This window comes from Barbatula barbatula (genome assembly GCF_947034865.1).
Source record: "Barbatula barbatula genome assembly, chromosome: 18".
Classification (NCBI taxonomy): Eukaryota; Metazoa; Chordata; class Actinopteri; order Cypriniformes; family Nemacheilidae; genus Barbatula; species Barbatula barbatula.
This window is the reverse complement of record NC_136781.1, coordinates 1,137,693-1,159,326: the sequence shown is the minus strand read 5'-3', so window position 1 is coordinate 1,159,326 and position 21,634 is coordinate 1,137,693. Positions and strand designations below refer to the sequence as shown.

General features: G+C 39.6%; 2 protein-coding genes across 3 annotated transcripts in view; one reads left to right on the top strand and one right to left on the bottom strand.

Annotated features, from left to right (window-relative positions):
* dock2 (dedicator of cytokinesis 2) overlaps positions 1-21,634 on the bottom strand; it is a 58,632-nt gene that overhangs the window by 12,436 nt on the left and 24,562 nt on the right. The window contains exon 26 of the mRNA XM_079479418.1: positions 18,056-18,151. Coding sequence (XP_079335544.1) covers positions 18,056-18,151 — 96 coding nt within the window. The remainder of the gene's footprint in view (positions 1-18,055; positions 18,152-21,634) is intronic.
* On the top strand, positions 1,320-17,716 carry insyn2b (inhibitory synaptic factor family member 2B). Of its 2 annotated transcripts, XM_079479879.1 has the most exons (5): positions 1,320-1,564; positions 8,807-10,461; positions 10,838-10,912; positions 11,561-11,641; positions 16,526-17,710. In XM_079479879.1, the coding sequence occupies exons 2-4, from the start codon at positions 9,077-9,079 to the stop codon at positions 11,613-11,615; spliced, it is 1,515 nt and encodes a 504-aa protein (XP_079336005.1). In that variant the 5' UTR covers positions 1,320-1,564; positions 8,807-9,076; the 3' UTR covers positions 11,616-11,641; positions 16,526-17,710. The 2 variants fall into 2 exon arrangements, with proteins under 2 accessions (XP_079336005.1, XP_079336004.1); XM_079479878.1 differs by lacking the exon at positions 11,561-11,641 and having other exon boundaries at positions 1,328-1,564; positions 16,526-17,716.

The following is a 21,634-nucleotide window of genomic DNA, read 5'->3' as shown; positions in this document are numbered from 1 at the left end:
GATCAAATTTATGAGCTCTGAGTACTAATGCAATTTTCCAACACAATTATAGTCTTCATGCCACCGTGTAAAACGTGCTGTAAGTGAATACAGAAATAATGAAAATATATAATGAGAAGACAGTAAAAAGGGTTTGCCAGGTTGAGATTAAAGTTGAAAATAGCATGGCAACGCTGAGAGGTTTTATTCTCAGGAACTTTATAAATGCAGTGTGAGACAGGAAGGTGGTGTGAAGTGTGTGTGTGAGGTGGGTTTATCACACTGTGTGTGTCATGAATGTGAAAGTGTGTGTTTGTTATTTGTGTTTTGTCCTAGTTCTTCTCTTCTGTGATTTGTGACATCATCATCTTTCTTATTCTTTCTCTCATATTCATTCTGATTCAACCCCCCCCCCCACACACAGACCTTCACTGATGCCCATTATCATCACATCGCTTTTTTTCTCACTTTCTCTTTCTTTCTCTAAACTGATGAAATGAGATTCTAGCTGCACTTCAAATCAAATTAAAATGAGCTTCACTGGGAACAAAACACACATGTTATGTGTTTAATATGACATACACATACACCTGCCCTTAACACACACACAGACTCCTATACCTGCTTTTAACACGCACATACACGCAAGAATGTCTCCTTCACTTCAGATGCTGGTTAAATTGGACACAAGGTGAACACTTAAACTTCAGTCCTGCAGTGAAATGGTGCTTATTTTCAGATGCGCATACACACTCACTCAAACACACACGCATGCTTGCACACACACACAAATGCATGATGCACACATACAAATACACACACACAAATGCACGCCCTCGCACACAAATGCACACACACAAATGCAAAATATAAATTCAAGTGACAATAAAGACATACACAGTACCACAAACAAACATTCAGGAAGAAACAATTAATTTACGCGTGTGGTTTTTCCCACCTACCAAACATTGAAATGATGAGCTATACAGTTTTAGCAGTCAGGGAGAGTTTTTATCAATTTCATTGTAATTTTGATCTGATTATAGGCGTTTACAAGCTTAAAATGTGATGAAAACAGTACATATGAAAAAAGTCCTAGCCAATAAAAATCACTAGTTGCTTCTGTTAAAAAGGTTCAGGGTTTTTCTTATTTCTTCAGTCCTTTACCATGCAGAGGTCAACAAATGTCTTTCACTTTTGCGTGTTTCATTGAAATATAAAGCAAAAAAAATAAACACACACGCAGTGATGTGTGTGTGTGTGTGTGTGTGTGTGTCCAGACCTCATGCGCTCTAATGTGACTGAGCAGGAGAGAGAAACCAGGACACACAGCAGGATTAACACACACACACAGAGAGAGAGAGAGTCAGAGGGAAGAGGTACGAGGGACTCAGTTCACCAGCAGATGGAGAGAGAGACAGATGTGCTCATAAGAGAAAGAGTGAGAGATCATCAAATATCCAGGAGAAAAATCACACACAGACGGAATGTAAGACAGAAGAAAGACACACGTCTGACATCACAGAGGAATAAATGAGAACAAGAGATGATGAAGAACGCTGGGTTCACCGACTCTCGGATGAAGGTCAGTACTTTAGTAAAACATCTACTCAACTACTATACTGCTTTACTTTCTGTTTTATATCTGAAATGAACATACAGTATATTACATTCAAACTTAAAGACATTTGATTTCACCTGTGCGTTATCCTTTATTATTCATTATCAAAAAAAAGTACCACAAAGTATCTGACCGTACTGCCAGATGCGTAGTTTAGTAGTTTATTCTATAAGACACCTTGAGTTTTAGATACTATGGTGATACTGTGTTTTTAGGACACGTGGAACTTTTGACTGAAGTACAGTAGCAGGTAACCTGAATATGGTAATGACTGTACATCAAAGCGCAGTGATATAACCGCCATATCCTCGTTGTAACATGGTATCTCCACAGTACTTGTGTATTCAGGTTGTCATGTGAAAATCTCTAATTCAAGTTGTGTGTGACAATGCACGTCCATCCTTTCAAACTCAAAACGTCAATCTCATTCACTTGTTTGTGTCATTAACATCAACATTTTCGCTTTTATATATATTTTTTTAATTATTGTAGTTTAATATGCATATATATTGTGTTGGTAAATATATAAATGTTCGTGGACCACACAACATTCTTTGTGAAGGAACTATTAGAGTTTATATGTAGTGTATGTGTGTGTTATATAAGAACAGGTATATAATGTCACGGGATGCTCTAATGTTACTAAATCATTTGTGTGTGTTTCACATTTTTTGCATAAATGTTGGTGTGTGCATCTGTATTTTAGTGTTAGTGTATTTTTACCGTGTGTGAATGCACTGTTGTTTTTAACTTTGCATGCATATGGTATGTGTGTGTGCGTGAGTGTGTGTTTGGGTGTGTGATGTGTAAATGTCTTTTTGTGTGGTACCGTCATCGTGTCTAACACACGAAACCATATGTTTTCTGCATTTTCAAACACACACACATACACAGAGCCAGCAGCTCTCGTCTGCTTCCCCACTGAACCTAAACGGCGAACAGGGATGAGTCTGGTCACTGTGTACATGAGAGATCTACAAGCGACAGCAGGGGGCGCTCACCCTGTGTTTGTGACAGACAGATGGACAAAGGGATGCTTTAAGTGTGAGAAAAGCGTACAAACATGTTCTGTATATACAGAAAAACTCAACACACAAGCTGGGAGTCAATAATTGGGAGTGTAATTCAGAAGAAGTGTGTCCAATTGATGGCACACTGGAGAAATCTGAGAACAGATGAAAACTATACAGTCACAGCAGGACAGTTTAAATCACACACACACAGCTGGGGAGGACAAAGAGAGAGAGATCTTTATATATTGGCGATGAAATATGGCCTGGATGTTTTTAGTGAGAATGAAAGAGCGTGTGTGTGCATGACAAACCATCCGTGGCTCTCACAGCGAGCGTCTCACGGGACCTCTCTGGTGTTTTCCGTAGACAAATGCACAAACGCACTCTTTAAAAGCTGTTTTGTTTTTAAGCTATCCTGATACTCTCACATGCGTCTGATTGATAAACACGCTCACATGACCAGGTCTATATAAACACACATTTCCCACAGTGCACCAGTGCTGCTTAAAGGGGTCATCACGGATAAACGAATATTATCGTTTCTTGTAGATGCAATGTAAGGTTCAAAAACGCTGTATTATCCACACACGTGCATGTTTGTATCTCCTCTTTGCTCCGCCTCTCTGAAACGCGTGGATTTGTTACAAAACTCATCGATGTGAAAAGAGAGGTTTGCTGTGATTGGCCAGTTAACCGGTGCATAGTCATTGGTGGAATACTGCAAGCATGTGATGGAAATGTTACGCCTCTCACCATATTTGGAACATCAGGTTCCTCTTCAATTGAACTGACAGGTCGCCCGCCTTACGCACGTGTACACATTTGGGCGTTCTTAGTCAAATCATACCCCGAACTGACATAGATTTGTGGGGGTGTGGTTACATGACGCGTTTCAGGCAGGTCTGGGTGAGCATTAGCTTTTAGACAGACACTTACATTATTTGCATTTTTACGTATCTAATACATGCATGAGCAACTTATAACACACCAAAGACACAGAAAAACACTTAATAAAAAACTTTAATAACCCTGTTGCTACTGTTTTGTTTGGCGTGTTTTCATTGGTTTATTGGTGATAACATATATGTTGAGTTTAGGTTTTATACTGCAGTACTGTATTTACTACAGTATTTATACTGTATTCCAATGCACTTCATAGAATACCACGATATACCACCGTAATCACAGTAACCACAATAATAATCCCCGTTTAACCACATTATTGGTAGAAATACTTTGGTAATACAAATGTCCAAAAAACACTTTTCCTTTTGGTAAATCCATGATTAACTTTCCTAAGGCATATCTCCCAAAATTGTGGAACTTCTTTGTTGCGAGTACTTCGTATTGTTCAGTATGTACAGTGATAAAGAATATAAGATAAAATAATAAAGCGATATAATACACACACACACAAGTGCATACACACGCAGTAATACAAACGCACAAATCACATTGAAACCTAATCACAGAGCTATTGGTAATATCACAAACACACAGAAACAAACAGCTGCTGAAGGAGTGTGTGTCTGTGTGTGTGTGTGTGTACACGTGTGTGTGTGTACACGTGTGTGTATTTGTGTATGTGTGTGTGTGTGTGTGTGTGAGTTATGTTTGTAATATAACTCTTGAAGCTTTGTCTCAGCGGTGCTTTTTACTTCGGTTAGTTAATGCTGTATATCACACCTTGAAACGTGCATGTGTGTGTGTACACGTGTGTGTATTTGTGTATGTGTCTGTGTGAGTTATGTTTGTAATATAACGCTTGAAGCTTTGTCTCAGAGGTGCTTTAGACTTTGGTTAGTTAATGCTGTATATCACACCCTGAAACTTTCATGTGTGTGTGTATGTGTGTGCACGTGTGTGTGTGTCTTAATGAAGGGCGTGAGTAACAACCGAGCATTTGTGTGTGTTTGTGTCTTAATGAAAGGTGTGTGTATCAGCCGAGCATTTGTGTGTGTGTGTGTGTACATTTGTTTGTGTGAGTGAATGTGTCTTGATGAAAGGTGTGTGTATCAGCCGACAATTTGTGTGTGTGTGTGTGTGTGTGTGTGTGTTTGTGTCTTAATGAAGCGCATGTGTATCAGCCGAGCATTAGTGTGTGTGTGTTTATGTGTTTGTGTCTTAATGAAGGGTGTGTGTATCAGCCGAGCATTAGTGTGTGTGTGTGTGTGTGTGTGTGTGTGTGTGTGTGTGTGTGTGTTTGTGTCTTAATGAAGCGCATGTGTATCAGCCGAGCATTAGTGTGTGTGTGTTTATGTGTTTGTGTCTTAATGAAGGGTGTGTGTATCAGCCGAGCATTAGTGTGTGTGTGTGTGTGTGTGTGTGTGTGTGTGTGTGTGTGTGTGTGTGTTTGTGTCTTAATGAAGCGCATGTGTATCAGCCGAGCATTAGTGTGTGTGTGTTTATGTGTTTGTGTCTTAATGAAGGGTGTGTGTATCAGCCGAGCATTAGTGTGTGTGTGTGTGTGTGTGTGTGCGTGCGTGCGTGCGTGCGTGTGTGTGTGTGTGAAAGCACATCTTGAATCTCTGTGGCTTGGTAAAATCTCTTTGCTTTGTTCAATGTTATGCTTGTTAGCACTGAAGCTCTAAATCACGTCACAGCACTGCGGGCCGTGTCTCGCCTAACCAGTGAAATTATAACTAGCAGAAAACTAAAAAAACTGAATTTGCCGTTATGGTTGTTACTGGAATATTAAAGGAGGCGGTTTTCTTAAAATCCCATCAGAGCCGAGGAAATCAGTTAAAGAGGGAACAAAGTTTTTGAGCCAAAGTTTTTGTTATTTTGCGTTTTTGACAGTTTCAATATGATCTCAGATTTTGGACCCACTGTATACGCAATATTCATGGTTTATCAATTTGTGACTCTGTCTGTGACAATCTGGCTACTGTCTTAAAATAACAAGCTTCCACATTTGATTTCAATATAATTTCAATCTTTGACATTGCATTACTTAGTCAATATTACAGATGTCAGTTTTATATTGTGTTCTTTATATTGTGTAAAACTATTTTACGTAGAAAACTGAAAATCACCAAAAATGGACTTTATCTGGGTGTTTACTGGCAGGGTCACATTTTCTCAATTGACTGGCCATTAGCAGGTGTAACACAAATGTCATTTGTGTGTCTCGAAATAGCTTGGTGACGGGACCCCTGAATAGTGATCGCTGACCCTTAGACCTTATTCACACGGACAACTAAATGTATTAGATAATGTGAGGGTGTGTGTGCGCATGCATGTGTGTGTTAAAAGGGCACAAGAGAGGCACAGAAGGACTAAATCAAAGTCAAGCGTAACGGAGTGTGAAAGAGAAGAGAGAGAGGAAGAAAACGAGGCTAACGGAGAGATCAACGCTGACTGTGTGTGTGTGTGTGTGTGTGTGCGTGTGTGTGTGAAGACAAAGTGAAAATTGTACAGTAATGATATCTGATGGTGATGCTATTGTTCTTTAATATATGATGTCATTAAAACCCTTTACTGAATAATGACCAAATGTTCAATGGTACTCCAAAGCCTTTAAGCCAGTGGTTCTCAAACTGGGGGCCCCAAGATGGATCCAGGGTGGGCACAGATTTTGTGGCTTTTATGAATGTATCATAGATTTTATGCAAGCAAACATCAGAAAAAACTTCCAGAATATGTTTTTGGTTTTAATAAAAATTCCAAGTCTAAGATTATAAGTCTTTATTTGGGGGGACACACAGCGATGCACATTACACAAAGGGGGCCACAAGGAAATGTTTTATGAACCACTGCTCTAAATTTGCCCATAAACATTAAAACAAAAGTTTGAACACTGTCCATAAATCATGGCGCGTATCTAAATAAACATGGCAACACCATGGTACATTAGGTTTGAAAAAGAACAAGTGAGCGTGTCGGTTTTGTGTGTCCGTGTCCAGGCCAAGGTGAAAATTTGTCATATAAATGAAGGTAAATTCAATGAAACGCATCACAGAGCAAATGGTGGTCTGCTAACCCAGATTTCTCTCTCCCGGGCCTTCTGAGACTACAGATGAAAGCGCAGATCAGGAGTCAGTGTATTTCCTTATTTTGTGCAGATGGAAATAATGTTCTGTAAGGAATGCAAATATTCACATGCAATATTCAACAGCAAGATCACTTACTCCTCTTCAGATCTCTCTCTCCTAATAAAACAGACACGAGAGGCCTTGGTACTCATTAGGTCTGTTGTGTGTCTCTGTGTGTGTGCAGAATAAATGAGTTGTGTATGATAATGTCTGTCTGTAAGAGGCTAATGGGGGTCGACCAACAATCCCCTCACACACACACCCTCAGGTTTGTTTAACTATATTCCTAAGGACATCTCATTGACTCGTAGCAATGTTTTCATACCCGATAAAAATTGTTTTCCTAACCCCGTCACAAACCTGTGGACCTTAATAGATTTAAACTTTTCACTCATGAGAAGCACACGCACATCTAAAACAATATTTACCTCCTCATATGAACAAACAACATCTTCTAAAGGTTAAGCAACTCCTAAACCCTTTGCTGAAAAACTATTCATAAGAGAAGTATAAGAGACACAAAGAACAGAACACACACTCTCGTCTTAATGTTGGAGGACAGACAGGAGATTACAGAAGAATAAAGTGATAATTATAGACCCTACAGGAGGAGAATGAGAGACTTCAATCTGCTGGATGAGACATATGGGGGATTTAGTTAAACCCTCATTAATATTTGTTATTCTCCTGGTGGGGTTATTTGAGTTTGAGTATACAGTAATATGGAGGTGTAATGTAGTGGAAGAAAAATCCTCCATCTGCACACTTCATAAAACGACACTTGAGCTTTAATTTATATTATATTATTATATGTAATAATATTAAGTATAGTCAATATAATTTAAGTTCAAGTGACTTGCAAAGCCATTTTGATTTAAGGTAAAAATGTAAAGGGATGGTAAACCTGTATAAAGGTCTTTGTCCTGCTGACCCCGAAGGAAGATATTTGGAAGAATGTTAGCGACCAAACAGATCTCATACCCCATTTAATGACATCGTAGGGTAAATACATACTATTGGAGTAAATGGAAGATCTGTTTGGTGACTGACATTCTTACAAAAGAAGATATTATGAAGAAAGTTTGTAACCGAACAGCACTGGCCCCATTCACTTCCTTTGTATGGACACAAAACCAATGCAAACATCATTCTTCAAAATACCCTCATTTGTGTTCTGCTGAAGGAAGGAAGTCAAACAGGTTTAAAATGACACGAGAGCTAGATGATGACAATTTGTATTTTTATGTGAAATATCACTTTATGTATCAATTCTGTCTCAATTGTTTCTCCCAAGATTGCATAAGTGAACTAAAAAAATAAATGAGATGATTGTTTAAATACTGTACATTTGAAGTGTTGAGGCGTGAATTGAAGTAGATTGTAGAGGTCAAATAATCTGGATTTCGGTCAATTTGATAAGAAATGTTTGAGTTCATATTGAGTTCTTCAATTATATTGACTCTTGATCGCAGACTTGACAAATCTGAGTTGAGTTTCACACATTGTTGACATCTTTTCTCGAACTATAGAAATATTCGAGACACAGATGAGATTTATGCAAAAGTTACAAATTGCTACAATTGCCACAAATACAAGACCATGTATGTCCAAATTTACAGTTTTTCAGCAAAACCCAGTGATGAACATAAAGGGTTCCAATTATTTCAGAAGGCCAGCAGCGATTTTAAATATCAATATAATGTATATTTAACATAAATAATGCATGCGTACATAATCAATAGTTATTTATTACTAATAATTTTTAATTGTATTTATTATATTATAATATAAAATAATATAGTGGACACAACCGTTAAGTTGGGTTAGTTCACAAATCTGAAATCTACTCTGGTGCAGCAGAACCAGAGCGACCTGCACAAATCTCAGTCCTGAACCCCCGATGAAACACATTTGGGATGAAATGAAACACAGATTTCAAGCCAGACCCCATGACAAACATTCGTGCCTGACCTCATTCATGCTTCAAATCCCTGCAGCCATGTTCCAACATCTAGCAGAAATCCTTCCCAGAAGAGTGGAAGCTGTTATGGCAGCAAAGGGGGGATTAATAATGCTTTTCAAATCAAATGTCCACATACTTTTGCCAAACCGTATAGCACCCCACATCCTCATTCTAATCAACATTTGATCTGTTTTAGACAGGTGAACAAGACAACGGGACACTTTGAAGACAACTGAAGTTAACAGCATGACACTGAACTACACTTAGACGAGCGTCTAGAGTCAGTGGCCAGGAGCATTTCTGACAAATGAGATCTCTGCTTACACTGTGGAGTTCCCAAAACACACAAGCCTCCCATCTGTTTTCTGTAAGGAATAATTATCTCTAGTTTAGATAGTATGCTTCTAAACCGAGACCCCACCCTCTCCAGCTCCTCCTCAGGGGGTTGAGCCAATCAGCAGAGGTCATGGGCAGACGGGCAGCTGACGCATCAAATGCCGTGCCAGCATTAGAGGTGCCTCTGGCTGGAGGCCGGGCCATGCTCTCTCAGAAATGGGGTCCACTGTGCAGCGTCGGCGTGCAAACATCGCCGGGACTCCGCTCCCTTCCATCTTTAAAGAAGCGGACCAAAACCGTCAGCACCACCACTGGGCCGGCGACGGAAACCATGTCTCTGGATCGGGTGAGGCGCTGCGATGTCAACGGCAAGCCACAGAACGCCACCAATCATGTGACGCAGGAGAATGAAGTGTACTGTCAAATCAAAAACAACCCCAACCAATTAGGAACTACAGGGAGTTTAAAGCGATCCTCCCGGTACACCAATGGAAGTGTGGTTGCACCTGAGGTGGTGGGCGGGGTCTGTAGTGAGGGAGCTGAGACGGAGGATGCGAGACGCCAACCCATCACACGAGACTGCAGGCGGGGTCAGTCGCTGAAAGGCGAGAGATCCAGGCCGTTCGTGCACTGCGCCGGCTCATGCGCCACCACCCCTCGTCCATGTAGGATGATGGCATCGTCGTCCAGACTGTGTACCGCCTGTGGGCGGAGACAGTCTCAAGTCCTGCCCTGCATGGCAGCCGCCTGTCGAAAGCGCACAGCCAGTCAGGGGCAAGCGAGTGCGACATTTCCGAATGCACCGCGGAAAAGTTCTTCACCAGGAATGCGAAATTCCTCTGTGGCGCAACCGACGTACGCCCAAATTCCCAACACACACAATCCCCAAACGCAAATTGTGACACTCCCCCCCTTAGAAACCAACAAAAAAGATCTGCAGAGAAAGACAGAAACATCAACGTTAAAAAACGCATCTGAGAAACCCAAAACATGCCAGATCGAATCAACGACACAATTAAGGGAAGCACACGACAACACACACAAAACCCAACACACACAAACACACACGCAAGAAATAACAGCACAACCCACACAAGACAAACGCACAACCACAGAAACACACAGACCTCTTGTATCTCCAGCGTACGTCACATCCAAACCTACGCCCCCCTCGCTTTCCACTGGCTGTGAGTTAAAAGCCACGCCCACTCTCCCACGCACGAACTCAAAGCAAACACATGTCAAGTCCAAACCGGCACCTCCGGAACTTCTCATTGGCTCTGGGATGAAGCCAAAGTCACGAACTCCACCTACAGAGCCCAAACCTGAACCTGAGAGAGAAACAAATGCACGGCCAACGCAAACGGATGGCATCCCACAATGCAACGGGGCACCTGGCGTTCTGCATGGACTGCTACAGAATGTCGAGGAAAACCTGCTGTATAATCAAGAGAAGATCAAAGTTCTGCTCAACGTCATCCAGGATTTAGAGAGGAACAAGGCAATGAGTGAAGGGTGAGCGAAAGAGAGAAAGATTAAGCTTCTCCAGTTCATGAAAGCGTGAGTTTGATGTGTGATTCCACTCTTCCAACATCCCATAATTCCCATGGCAAATGACACGTCCTGCGGCAAGCCATCAGAAATCTTGATCATCAAGGATAGACTGACCCCCTGCTTCTCTCTCTCTCTCCTCTCATGTCATCTTTACTGTCTCATCTTTACCCCAAATGCTTTTACTCTCTCTCTCTCTCTCTCTCTCTGTGATCTGTCAGAATCCATCAATGAAATGAATTTATTAATACGTGTTTGTGAAAGTATTCACATTCATTGCCCCTTCAAGGGTATTTAGTGCCCTCTGTGTAAGTGTAATTGTTTTGTGCGTTTTCTTCAGGCGATGTTCATACAGAACAGGTCAAGATATCAACAACTGCTCCACCTGTCAGAAGACGGCTTGCATAATATACAGGTACCCAACAAACCAAAGCATGTGGTCAGCCTAAAAAATACCTGAATGTCACTTTGAATGTGCACTCGTTTGTACGTGCAGGATGCCTCGAAATATCCAAATATAAATAAACTGTTGTTCATCTATTCTGCACGTGTGCAAACTGATGCATTAACGCATTTACAACAAGTCAACTAAACATGTCATGTGCACTAATAGATGAAACATTCGAGTTTGTTTGTGACGAACTATGAGAACAACGTCAATATGATGCAGCAGACGCTTTATCATTGTGTAACGCAGCACCTCAGTGACACAGCAGCCAATATGAGAAACATTTTTATTTATTCTGTTTCTTTCATGTTTTATTAAATAGGGAAGAAAATATAATATTAAAAGATCTGCGTGTAGAAGCACAGCACAGCGAAATCTATGTACAGTCATGCTTTAACGTTACCTGCAAGCTTTTGCAGCGTCAGAACAAATCGTGAATGTTGCGGACAAAACAGGACATACAGTATTGTGAATGATGCGTGCGGAAGCAGGACAAGAGAACATATATTATTGCTGGAATTGTATTATGCTAGAATTTTATAGTTTAATTTAATTAACACTGCATATAGGAATTTATAGTCTGACTTGACTTATTGCCCTGAGTGTGACTCATAGGAATCTCGCTGAAGCGGGTGGAAATGACACATCAGTCTCACACGCAGCTCTCTAGTTGGAACAGTCAGCCTCTTCTTAAAGGTACAGTCAGTGTCAAAATCACATGACCCTCGACTAGTCGACATCAAGTCTTAAATGTTACGTCAGAGCATTAATGTCGACTAGGTTGTGTTATTCTATAGTTTTGAAACGCTCTACTATTTTAAAACTGCAGAAACATGTCAAGATGTAGATGCTAAACACATTTATTAGACCACCTTTCTAAATAAAGGGAAAACAAATATTTTAGGAATCTGTCAAAAAAAGTCTTTATTGACATTTTAATACCCACATTTGAGCCAGTTAAGAATTATTCACTCATAACATTCAACCATTAAAACACACTTTTCTATTAAGAACTGCAAGTAAACAGCTGTAACTGGTAAAAAATTACGTTTTTTTAAAAGAAATCTGCCTTTCCTCCTAAAACATAAAATTAGAAAATGGATGTAATGGATAAAAACACTGTAGCACTTTGTACACCTTACATTTGGTGGTGATGGTCTAATAATGTGTTAAGCACAGTATCTCTACATCAAAAGTGCTTGAAAAACCCGGTTCTCTGTGACACGTTTTTGATCGTATAATCTAGATGCGACGCGGCGGGTTCTACTGCCTTCGGGATCAGAAACAGCCAGAATGCACCATTAGGATGTTTTGAGCATTAGGATGAAATGAGCAAACTCATGATGATATATCACAGCGTGTGCTTCGTCGAGGAGAGCCGTGCTATTACTTTTCTAAGAAATCGGGCTGAAAAATCCCTTACAGCCGTATCTGTGAACAGATTTTAATAGGGACCTGGGGATTTTTCACCTGGATCAGTAAACAACCACCCGAACACCCAGGGAACCACAATACAACATAGTAAAATAACATTTATTATTACATTAGCCTTGGCAATCACCCGCACCACCCGAGCATCTGGAGGAGCGTTGGGCATGCATGAGCACCAGTCAGTTTATTCAAAAAATATACAAATCTTGCTACAGGTTAGGATCAGTGTTTATAATGGAGGAACAGGGAGCTCAAACTATCAATCAGGTGTAATGAAGTCCTCACACAAACACAAATACACCACACACACACACGTCCGCCATAAAGGCCAGAGAAAACAGTGAAACTATAACCGCTGGCATCCCTTTCTGTGACACACACACAAACATTTAGTCAGCAAAGTGCTGTTAGATATTGCCTCCCCTCACCGCTTCTCTCTTTTCCTCTTGAGATAAACACGGTCATTATTCCAGCATTATAAAGAGCTAAACTCACACTAATACATGTTTCCGGCACACACTGAGGTAAACCTAGCCCCGGGAATCAATTAAAAGAGATGGATTTCCTATTGTACTTTAATCTCACGATAATACAGCTACACACACTAAATCTTACGGCACACGTTTATGCCTCTATCCGTGAGGAACGGCAATGCAAAAAACACTCTCTGGTTCAAATATTTACACCTCGAATAACACAGATAAATGTTAATGTGTTTCTTACAAAGACTACAGAGACTATAAATACTACACTCATCTCGCTCTCACCTGTTTTTACTAAATTATTTGCTCAAATTGTGCTCAAACTTGCCAAGAAACCAGAGTTAGAGATCTTAAAGGTGTAGTTCACTTCAAAAATCAAATCCATTGACTTTCCATAGTGGAAATATAAATGTCTAAGGAAAGTGAATAAGGGGCCAATTTTGTATTGAACTACTCCTTTAAGAAAAGCTCAAACAACTCATAAAATGTACTCAAAGCTAATTATGTGAGCAATGTTATCCACATTACAGCTCTACACTCATAGTCTGACCCATTTGTGTCTGTTGCGATTTCTTGTAAACTTGATACAATGATGCAACACGAGATCCATTAAAGAATTTTGCTATGGAATATCCCAAAATCACTTGCAGGGTGTGATATAATTCATGCAGTTGTGTACTTACATTATCCCAAATGTTCCCAAGAATGTGCAAATGCAGAGAGATTCCTATTTAAAATAATGGCCCGTCCCTTGACTCCATTGTATTTGTCGCATATGAGTGACTTAATATCCGCTGCTCCGCACGACCCTCAGTTTCCGGTTGTAGAAACTATTGCAAAACGCAAATGCGGAAGTGGTTATACATCATTCGGGACGCAGCATCTATTGTTCTGTTGTTATGGATCATGATTACTCTTTGGTGTGTAAAGGAAACCCAAAAAAGCGTAAAAGTAGTTTACTTTTTAAACAATGACTGTTTGTAACACGTGAAACTATGTAGCATTATGCTACCAAATCAATTGACAAAAGTTCAATATCGTTCACAGGCTAACGTAGCATTACATTCCACGTTTCTACGCAACCTAATTCATTACGATGACATAAAATAAAACCTCGTCCGTGAACATGATGGGCGATCTCCACACGCCTCTTTATGGTGAAACCGTAACTCCAGCCTCCTACATTACGTCATTTAGCTTCGCCTTTTGTTGTTGTTTCGAAAGTGCACCATCTAGCGGTCCAAATGTACATATTGTGGCTTTAAAGGAGCATTTACTTCCTTATTAAAACACACAAAAGAAGATTTGACATCTAGAAGTGAATAGTATACAGACATATGTACTGTATATAAAACTGCAGAGGGGCGCTATGTTGAGATCACATGACCATCTAATCCCAGAGTGCACCTTTAATAAGTCATCTGAGCTATCAAAGAGCAACTTCCGAGCAAGATTTTTTCTTTACTATCACCCAAACACACATTCACGGTGTGATTTATAGCGCTAGATTTATTTTGGCCCATTATTTCTGCAATATAATAGTGATGATTAAGGTTTTTCCACATCTGAAAGTGCAAATACTGCGTCTCTGTGAGCTTTCTGAGCAGATAAACTCTCAGCACATGATTTCATCAGAAATTCTGCCTCTATACTGTAATTCTTCATCCCCTCTTTCTCCATCTTCTCCTCCTCTAGGGGCGAAGAGAAATAGAGATGTCTTCAGAAATATGGCTCGTAGAAAACATAATGTGCACTCAAGCTGGATTCATTTGAAGTCAAAATTCACTATAAAATGAGGTTTTTCGATGTTCAGAAGAAATGTGAGCAGGGTGTGATCGCTTACAGAAAGTATTACGACTCTTTTGGACGGGTTGTGTGATTTGAGGATCATTCATGTCAGTTGTAAAGCATTGCAGCACGAATAGTTTGAAGATATGATGAGCTCATATCATATATACCGTATAGACACGAGGCTCACAAAATGTATAAGTGTTGATGGTTTACCAGGATCAACGAGTCGCGTGCATGTAAATGAGTCATTTGGATATGCAGATTAGGTAGAGACGTCACGCAATATCTCATGACAAATGAAAATCTTTCATAAACATTTTAGTACCACTGATAGTAGATTAAGCCATTAAAACCTTTGAAGAAAAATGTTAAACGTGATTTTAAAACAACTACATTTCAGTTTTCTGAAAAAGTATCAGTAAAGATAGTTGAAGTACTAGACAAGTGTCAATTAAAGTCAAACTATCGTATAAGAAAGAAACATCACAGATGAGAACACCAAGGACTTCCTAGAATCAATGAAACCAAATGGAAACTTTGGCTCAAATCGGATCTGCGTCTCAGATATTTCAGCAGAGATAAACAGCCAGAAAACTCACAAATGTCATCTTTAGAGTTTGAGAAGAGTGCGTCAAACTGAGCTCAGATTTGTCAAGTCTGATCTAATCTAATGTAAATATTATTGAAGATCTCAAACATTTCTCATCAAATTGACTCAATTCCAGATTATTTGACCCCTACAATCTATAAATTAATTTTACACCTCCGAACACCTCATGGATTTTAACAATTTCATTTGTTTTGTCTTTGCTTCTCAATTAGAAATTATTTTAAGGAGAAAAATCTGAGACATCCAGAGCTATAAAAGAGCAGACTTTCGGTAAAAATGTTTTTAATTTTTAGTAACAAAATGCCAAAACAAGTGTAGATATAACTAACACTTCATGTGACCAATAGCAACACAGATGTTGCCTTAGTAAACAGCACGATGCCGCTATATATAACACTATTACAATTTCCAAGGTACTTAATTGGGACGATTGCGTGTTCTTACAATATACAATAGAACATATAACAAAAGACATACAATAAGTACAAACACAGTAAAATTTAAATAAACTCAATAAGACAAACAAATCTCTGTCAGTCATTATGAGACTTGTTAACCTTCTCCGTCAGCGTGATACCTTCTCACCACTTTTTCTCTCGTCTTTTGCTCATCTGCTGCTCTTTTCATTACGTCTCATATCACACTCGCTCTCTCTCAACTGACCTATTTGCTGGGAAATTGCAAGTAGGATTGTGGCAATACTGTAAATAGAGGGCATCACCTCTCTCTCTCTCTCTGTCACACACACGCACACATATACACACACTCAGATATTGGTCCCAGTGAGAAAAATGGTCAGAATCTTTGTGTTTGACTGTGTCAAAAGCAATGGATTTTTCCTGCTTACTGATTTTTTACACAGAGATCAAATAAGCGATAAACGAAAGCACCAACTTAAACCAGAGATGAAGCACAATCGTACAAACTTCATTCTGAAGCAAAAAGCTTTTTGAGAACCTTATAAAAAACTCACAACAAGGCTGTATGCTAAACATCTTTAATGGCTCGAACTACATGAAAAAATGTAATGATTCTGAATGATTCTCCAGAAGCTCGTGTCATCACCTCGACCTTGAAAGCTCCTTCAAATTAAATTTCTCTACAGAGAAAATCGATGGGGTTTATACTATTGGAATCAGACTGTTGCGCTCGATTGAATAAGAAAATCGAGACGTGAAACTTTGAAAGAATGTGACATGAATGTCCGACTGAGAGAGCGAGAGATGGCGAGATATTAACGTCTATATAATGATTTTATCTTTCTAGTGTGGAGCATGACTTCCGTGTCCAGGAGGGACGATTTCAGACCGTTCTTGAAGTGTCGGAGGCGGAGTATGATGTCCCGGCCCCCGTCCCAAAGCCCACCCACATAAGACCACGGACTAAGAGCCGCGTCAAGAAACTGCGAAAGAAATGCTTCTGGTGGCTGTAGCAGCGCGGGTTACCATAGAAACCTACAATTACGTTTGTTTGCTTATGGGGAAAATGTCAGTGATCGACCTCACCGATGAGGAGTTCATCAGCATCACTGTTGTCATGGAGATGCGGGATGTACATTTACCACCACAAACGTGAGGATGTATTTCGCAGTACAGTCCATGACTGGAGATAAGGGATGACAAACGTCTCACCGCAACGAAAGATCAACTGACTTCAGACCGATTTAGTCCATTGACACCCGCAAGACCCTGCGTCCAACCCGTCAATAAATCCCCTACACCCTGTCTCTCATAGCTGTGACTCGGTCGATATGTGCGGACAGCTAATGAATGTCTAAAGCTCTGTCCCAAAATCCAGCGAGACGGCATCACGCTTGGGAAATACAGACAACAACATTCACATTGCACACGCGAGAAGGCAATCCCAGAATGCATAGCATTCAACACTGACAAGCACTGATAAAAAGAATCAAATAAAATCCAACTGAGAAAAGTGGACAATGTAATAAAAACAGACGGCGGCCTGCTGATGTCAGACTCAATTGAAGGGTTTTGGAACAGAGCTTAAATACATCAAAGGTTAAAGAACTGAAGATCTTAAATCCTTTTGATTCTACAAGCAGAAAAACTTTCATTTAATGTGAATGTTGCTCTTGAAACTGCGAACTTCCACACACACACACACAGGACTGAATTTAATGTGTATATGTTTGATATTCACACAAGCATACACAACAGTAGCTTAAGTGAGAGATATTATCCTCTTATTCTCATTCATTCAAACGTCTTCCACGTCTCCATTTACAGACTTAAAAACATACAGTATGTATACAAAAACAATAATCAATGTATTTTTATATGCTGACATTCTGATAAGCTAAGACTACATTTCCCACAATGCTCTCTTCCTCTGTGACCTGTTTGTAAATAATATATTTAGGACAGCGCTAATAAAATTGTGTATTTTACTGCTGTTAAGGTTTCAAAAAGAAGCTATGTTTTCTATATTAAATAAGCCAAAACAAAAATGGTTCTCTGTCAACAACCCTATTTGCACCTTTTTCTAAAGAGTGTGATCTGGATACAAGTGCTGTATATTCTACATATCTACTGATGTGACACAGAAGTGTGTCACATGAAAGCAAAGTCTACATCATTTCAGACAGATGTAGATATGTTTGTTGTGGATTAAAACAAGTAACAGAAGGATGCTGGCCTGTACACTGCTATGATGGGACCTACAGCATTGTGGATGGCTGCCAGATGGTTGCCAAGGGGTTCTGAGTGTTATTTATCTGGTTGCTATTAGGTTGCATCCGATGTTACAGGTAATTGTAAGAGGAGGCTTTAGACTCACAATAAGAGAGTGTTCTCGACCCATCGTGATGACCGTACAGTTAATTGTCCTCAGAAGAGACGACACAATGTCCCGAAGGTGCTGAAATGTTTCTCCCTGAGAGAGAGAGAGACAGAGAGAGAGAGAGAGAGAGAGAGATTTTTAAATGATCAAAATTCCATTTTATTGCAATATACATACTACACAAGGGCAAATGACACACTTACCAGCACCCGCCTACAACATGTTCAACAATTATCAGGAAAATACAACTCTTCTTCAAATATTTCATGAAGAGTGCTTTCATTTATCATTCATGAAACATCACATCATGTCAAACTTTATAAGATCACGTGATCATTTATAATTATGGAAGTCACTAGATTACTTTGGGTATATTTTAGCTAATGAATGAAATAATTGTTAACAAAAAGTACGGTAACACTTCAGTTGTCACTATTAACTAGTTGTTATTAGCATGCCTATTATTGGCATATTGGCTGTTTATTAATACATAATGCATGACCATACTCTACATCCCACATCCTACCTAATACCTAAACCTAACAACTAGCTTTCTAACTATTTATAAGCAACACATTAAGAGTTTATTGGGGAAAAGGTCAAAGTTAATGGTTTGTTAATACTGAAGTGTGACCAAAAGTACATTAGTGTAAAGTTGTACCAAAAACATTTCCATCATTTCAAATAATGGTTTTAGCCTCTCACAATCCATAAATGTATGAGAAAGCGCACAGATTTCTTATTTTAATGTTTTGCGTGCATGCGTGCGTCTGGTCTCTCCGGCTCATTCAAGCTAATTTATTGCTTAAGAGTATCGATCGCCCTGAAGAGCTTTTGACCTGCCTGGAAGAGACCGTGTGTGATGTCAACAACAGCTTTGCATTTCTTTTTCTATTCCATTTCTTTCTTGATTCGAGAGTTTTTGTCTCTTAAAAACTGTCTGTTCTTGAATGAGAAGTTCTGTAAGAAAACAGCGGAACAGATCTGATGCTGGTGAAGATCCAGCGCGTCATACAGCCTCCAGCGATTAGATAACAAATCACTGTCATGATTCTGCTGCATCATGTCATGTTTCTCTTGGTTTAGTGGCAGGATCATGACAGAACCTCATGTTAAATGTGGAGAGAGACAATTATTGTTCTTATGGCCTTCCATACTCTCTCCGGTCTCGTCATTGTTCCCATCCTCTTGTTACCTCGTTATTGATTAATGCCTACACCTGTTTCCCCTCTTGATTTGCTCCCTTATTTAATGCCCTTGTGTCTTCTGTCTTGTGCTGGTTCATTGTGGTTCGTGTGGTGAGTTCATGTGTCCTGTTAGTTTAGTTATTTGTAGTTCATGTTTAAAGTTTATTGTAGTCTTGTTTAAGTGTAGTTAGTTTTAGTCCTGTCTTGTTATTGTACCCATGTCATGTTTTGCTATGTTACCCCCACGTGGGCCTTTGTTTTATTATTTATTAAATATATGTTAACCCCTTACCCGCTGTCTGCACCTGGGTCCTCTCTCCGTGTCTCACCACGAGAATCATGACAATCACCGTCAGATGAAACATTAGTGTGAAATAACACACAGAGAGAGATGTGAGAGGAATCACAATGCTGAAACGTCTCAGAAATATGGTCTGTCGAGTACAGTCTCTGCAACAGCATATGGATTCACATCTTCAAACCATGGAAGTCACGTTGTAGCCCTGGTTTAAGTTACCAGGTTTTACACTCTTATTCTTCAAAAGGTTTATAGCACGAAAGCGATTAAGAGTTCATCCAAACATAAAAGAAATATTATATTTTAATTTACGCTTATGACATGTCGATGGAACACAAAAGGAGATATTTCAGATGTCTCGGTGGTTTTGTGTTCGTACAATAGAAGTCAATGGTGTTCAGTAGTTTGGTTATCAACGTAGCCTACTACAAAATATCTTCTTGTGTGTAAACTCATACAGGTTTGGAATGACATGAGGATGATGAAATAATGAAAGAATTTCCACTTTTGGGTGAATCATCTTGTCAAGGATAAAAATGTATAAAAAAAAGGAAACAAGGAAATGGTTTTATTAATATGAAATTATAACAAAATATGTGCACTTGCTTCATGTGGTCAGAACAAGGAATCAGAAATAATTTCATGATTCAGGACGGCTAAAGTGAGGGATTGAGAGAAACATCTGTTCATCTGTACATGAACTATTTCAATTTCATGTCGAGATTCATATTGTTTTTCTCAACATCAACAGCTCTTTAAATTCAGCTGCACCACACAAACTGTTTCTCGCTCTCTGCTTTATGTGAGTCTTTTCTTACATCTCTCGCTCACTCTCTCTCTATCTGTCTGTCTAGTTCTCTCTATCTGCCTATCTCTATCTCTATGATGGCTTAAGCAGATACATCTGCAATATAATCTTCACAACGAATTCAGTGTGTGTGTGTACGATCTGCTCTGTTGGATGGACGGGTGCCGGGTTTCAGCCTTTTGGTTGTATCCAGAGCTGCATGTATTTCAGTGGCAGTCCTCACTATTTACTATAACACACTGCTTGCTTTTGCATCCTTCTTAACAAATCTGCCCGTTTACCATAACAGTATCACTTTCATCAGTGTGTGTGTGTGTCACTGTTCAGTTTCACAGCTGGTCTGTAATCAGTATATTTAGAAGAATCGTTTGAGGTGAGCAATATTTTGAAGCGTCTCAGAGAGTTTAATTCAAACCGCAGCATGAAACATGCCCTCAGAGACAGAGAGAGAGAGAGAGAGAGAGAGAGAGAGAGAGAGAGAGAGAGAGAGAGCGAGAGCAATGCACACGCCTCTCTTCATCTCTGTGTTTATTTGAACTTTGAAACGCTCTCAGAATCCTGTTAAAGGAGGAGAGAAGGTAAGAGAGGAGACGAGGGGTCGTGACCCTGTCACATCTCCATTTGGCTTCTTCCTCAACACTCTTTCATTCTCATCACACCGAGTCATGAGTCTGATCATCACACAGCTCTGACCTCCGCTTCACTTATTTTCTCCTGTCATTCTCTCCACTTCTCATCCTTCTCTCCTCTCATTTTCCCTCACTCTCTTCTTTCAGTCTTTCATTCTCTCCTAATCACATATGCTGTTTGGTCTAGAACACAAACAGCTCTTGAAGGAAAAAAACTCCTTATGTGTGTCGGAAGTGTAGCAACTCCCCAAGATGAAATGTTTTATTGTTTTTCTTACAGTTTTCAATCGCTTCGGATGAAAACATCAATCCGGGAAACGCTGAAACGTGAAGGTCAAAAATGTTCAAATACTTAATATTTCAGTCTACATTCAGACATCAGAAGCCTGACTCCCCTATATGTTGAAAAGTTGCTCTATCTGAAAAGCTCAACATTGACCCAAGTGTTGTCTGGTAAACAAAAACTAAAATAATTGTGGTGTTTAATAAATGAAACAACAGTGCTGATGGATCTCTCCCGTTACCCATCTCTCTGTTTCTCTAGATGCGTAGCTTCAGGAGGTTTATATTCTATCTAAATGCATCACAGTTCAGAAAGTGAGATTTGTGCATTAGACTTCAATTGGAGTGTAATCCACCTGCACTGCAATAAAA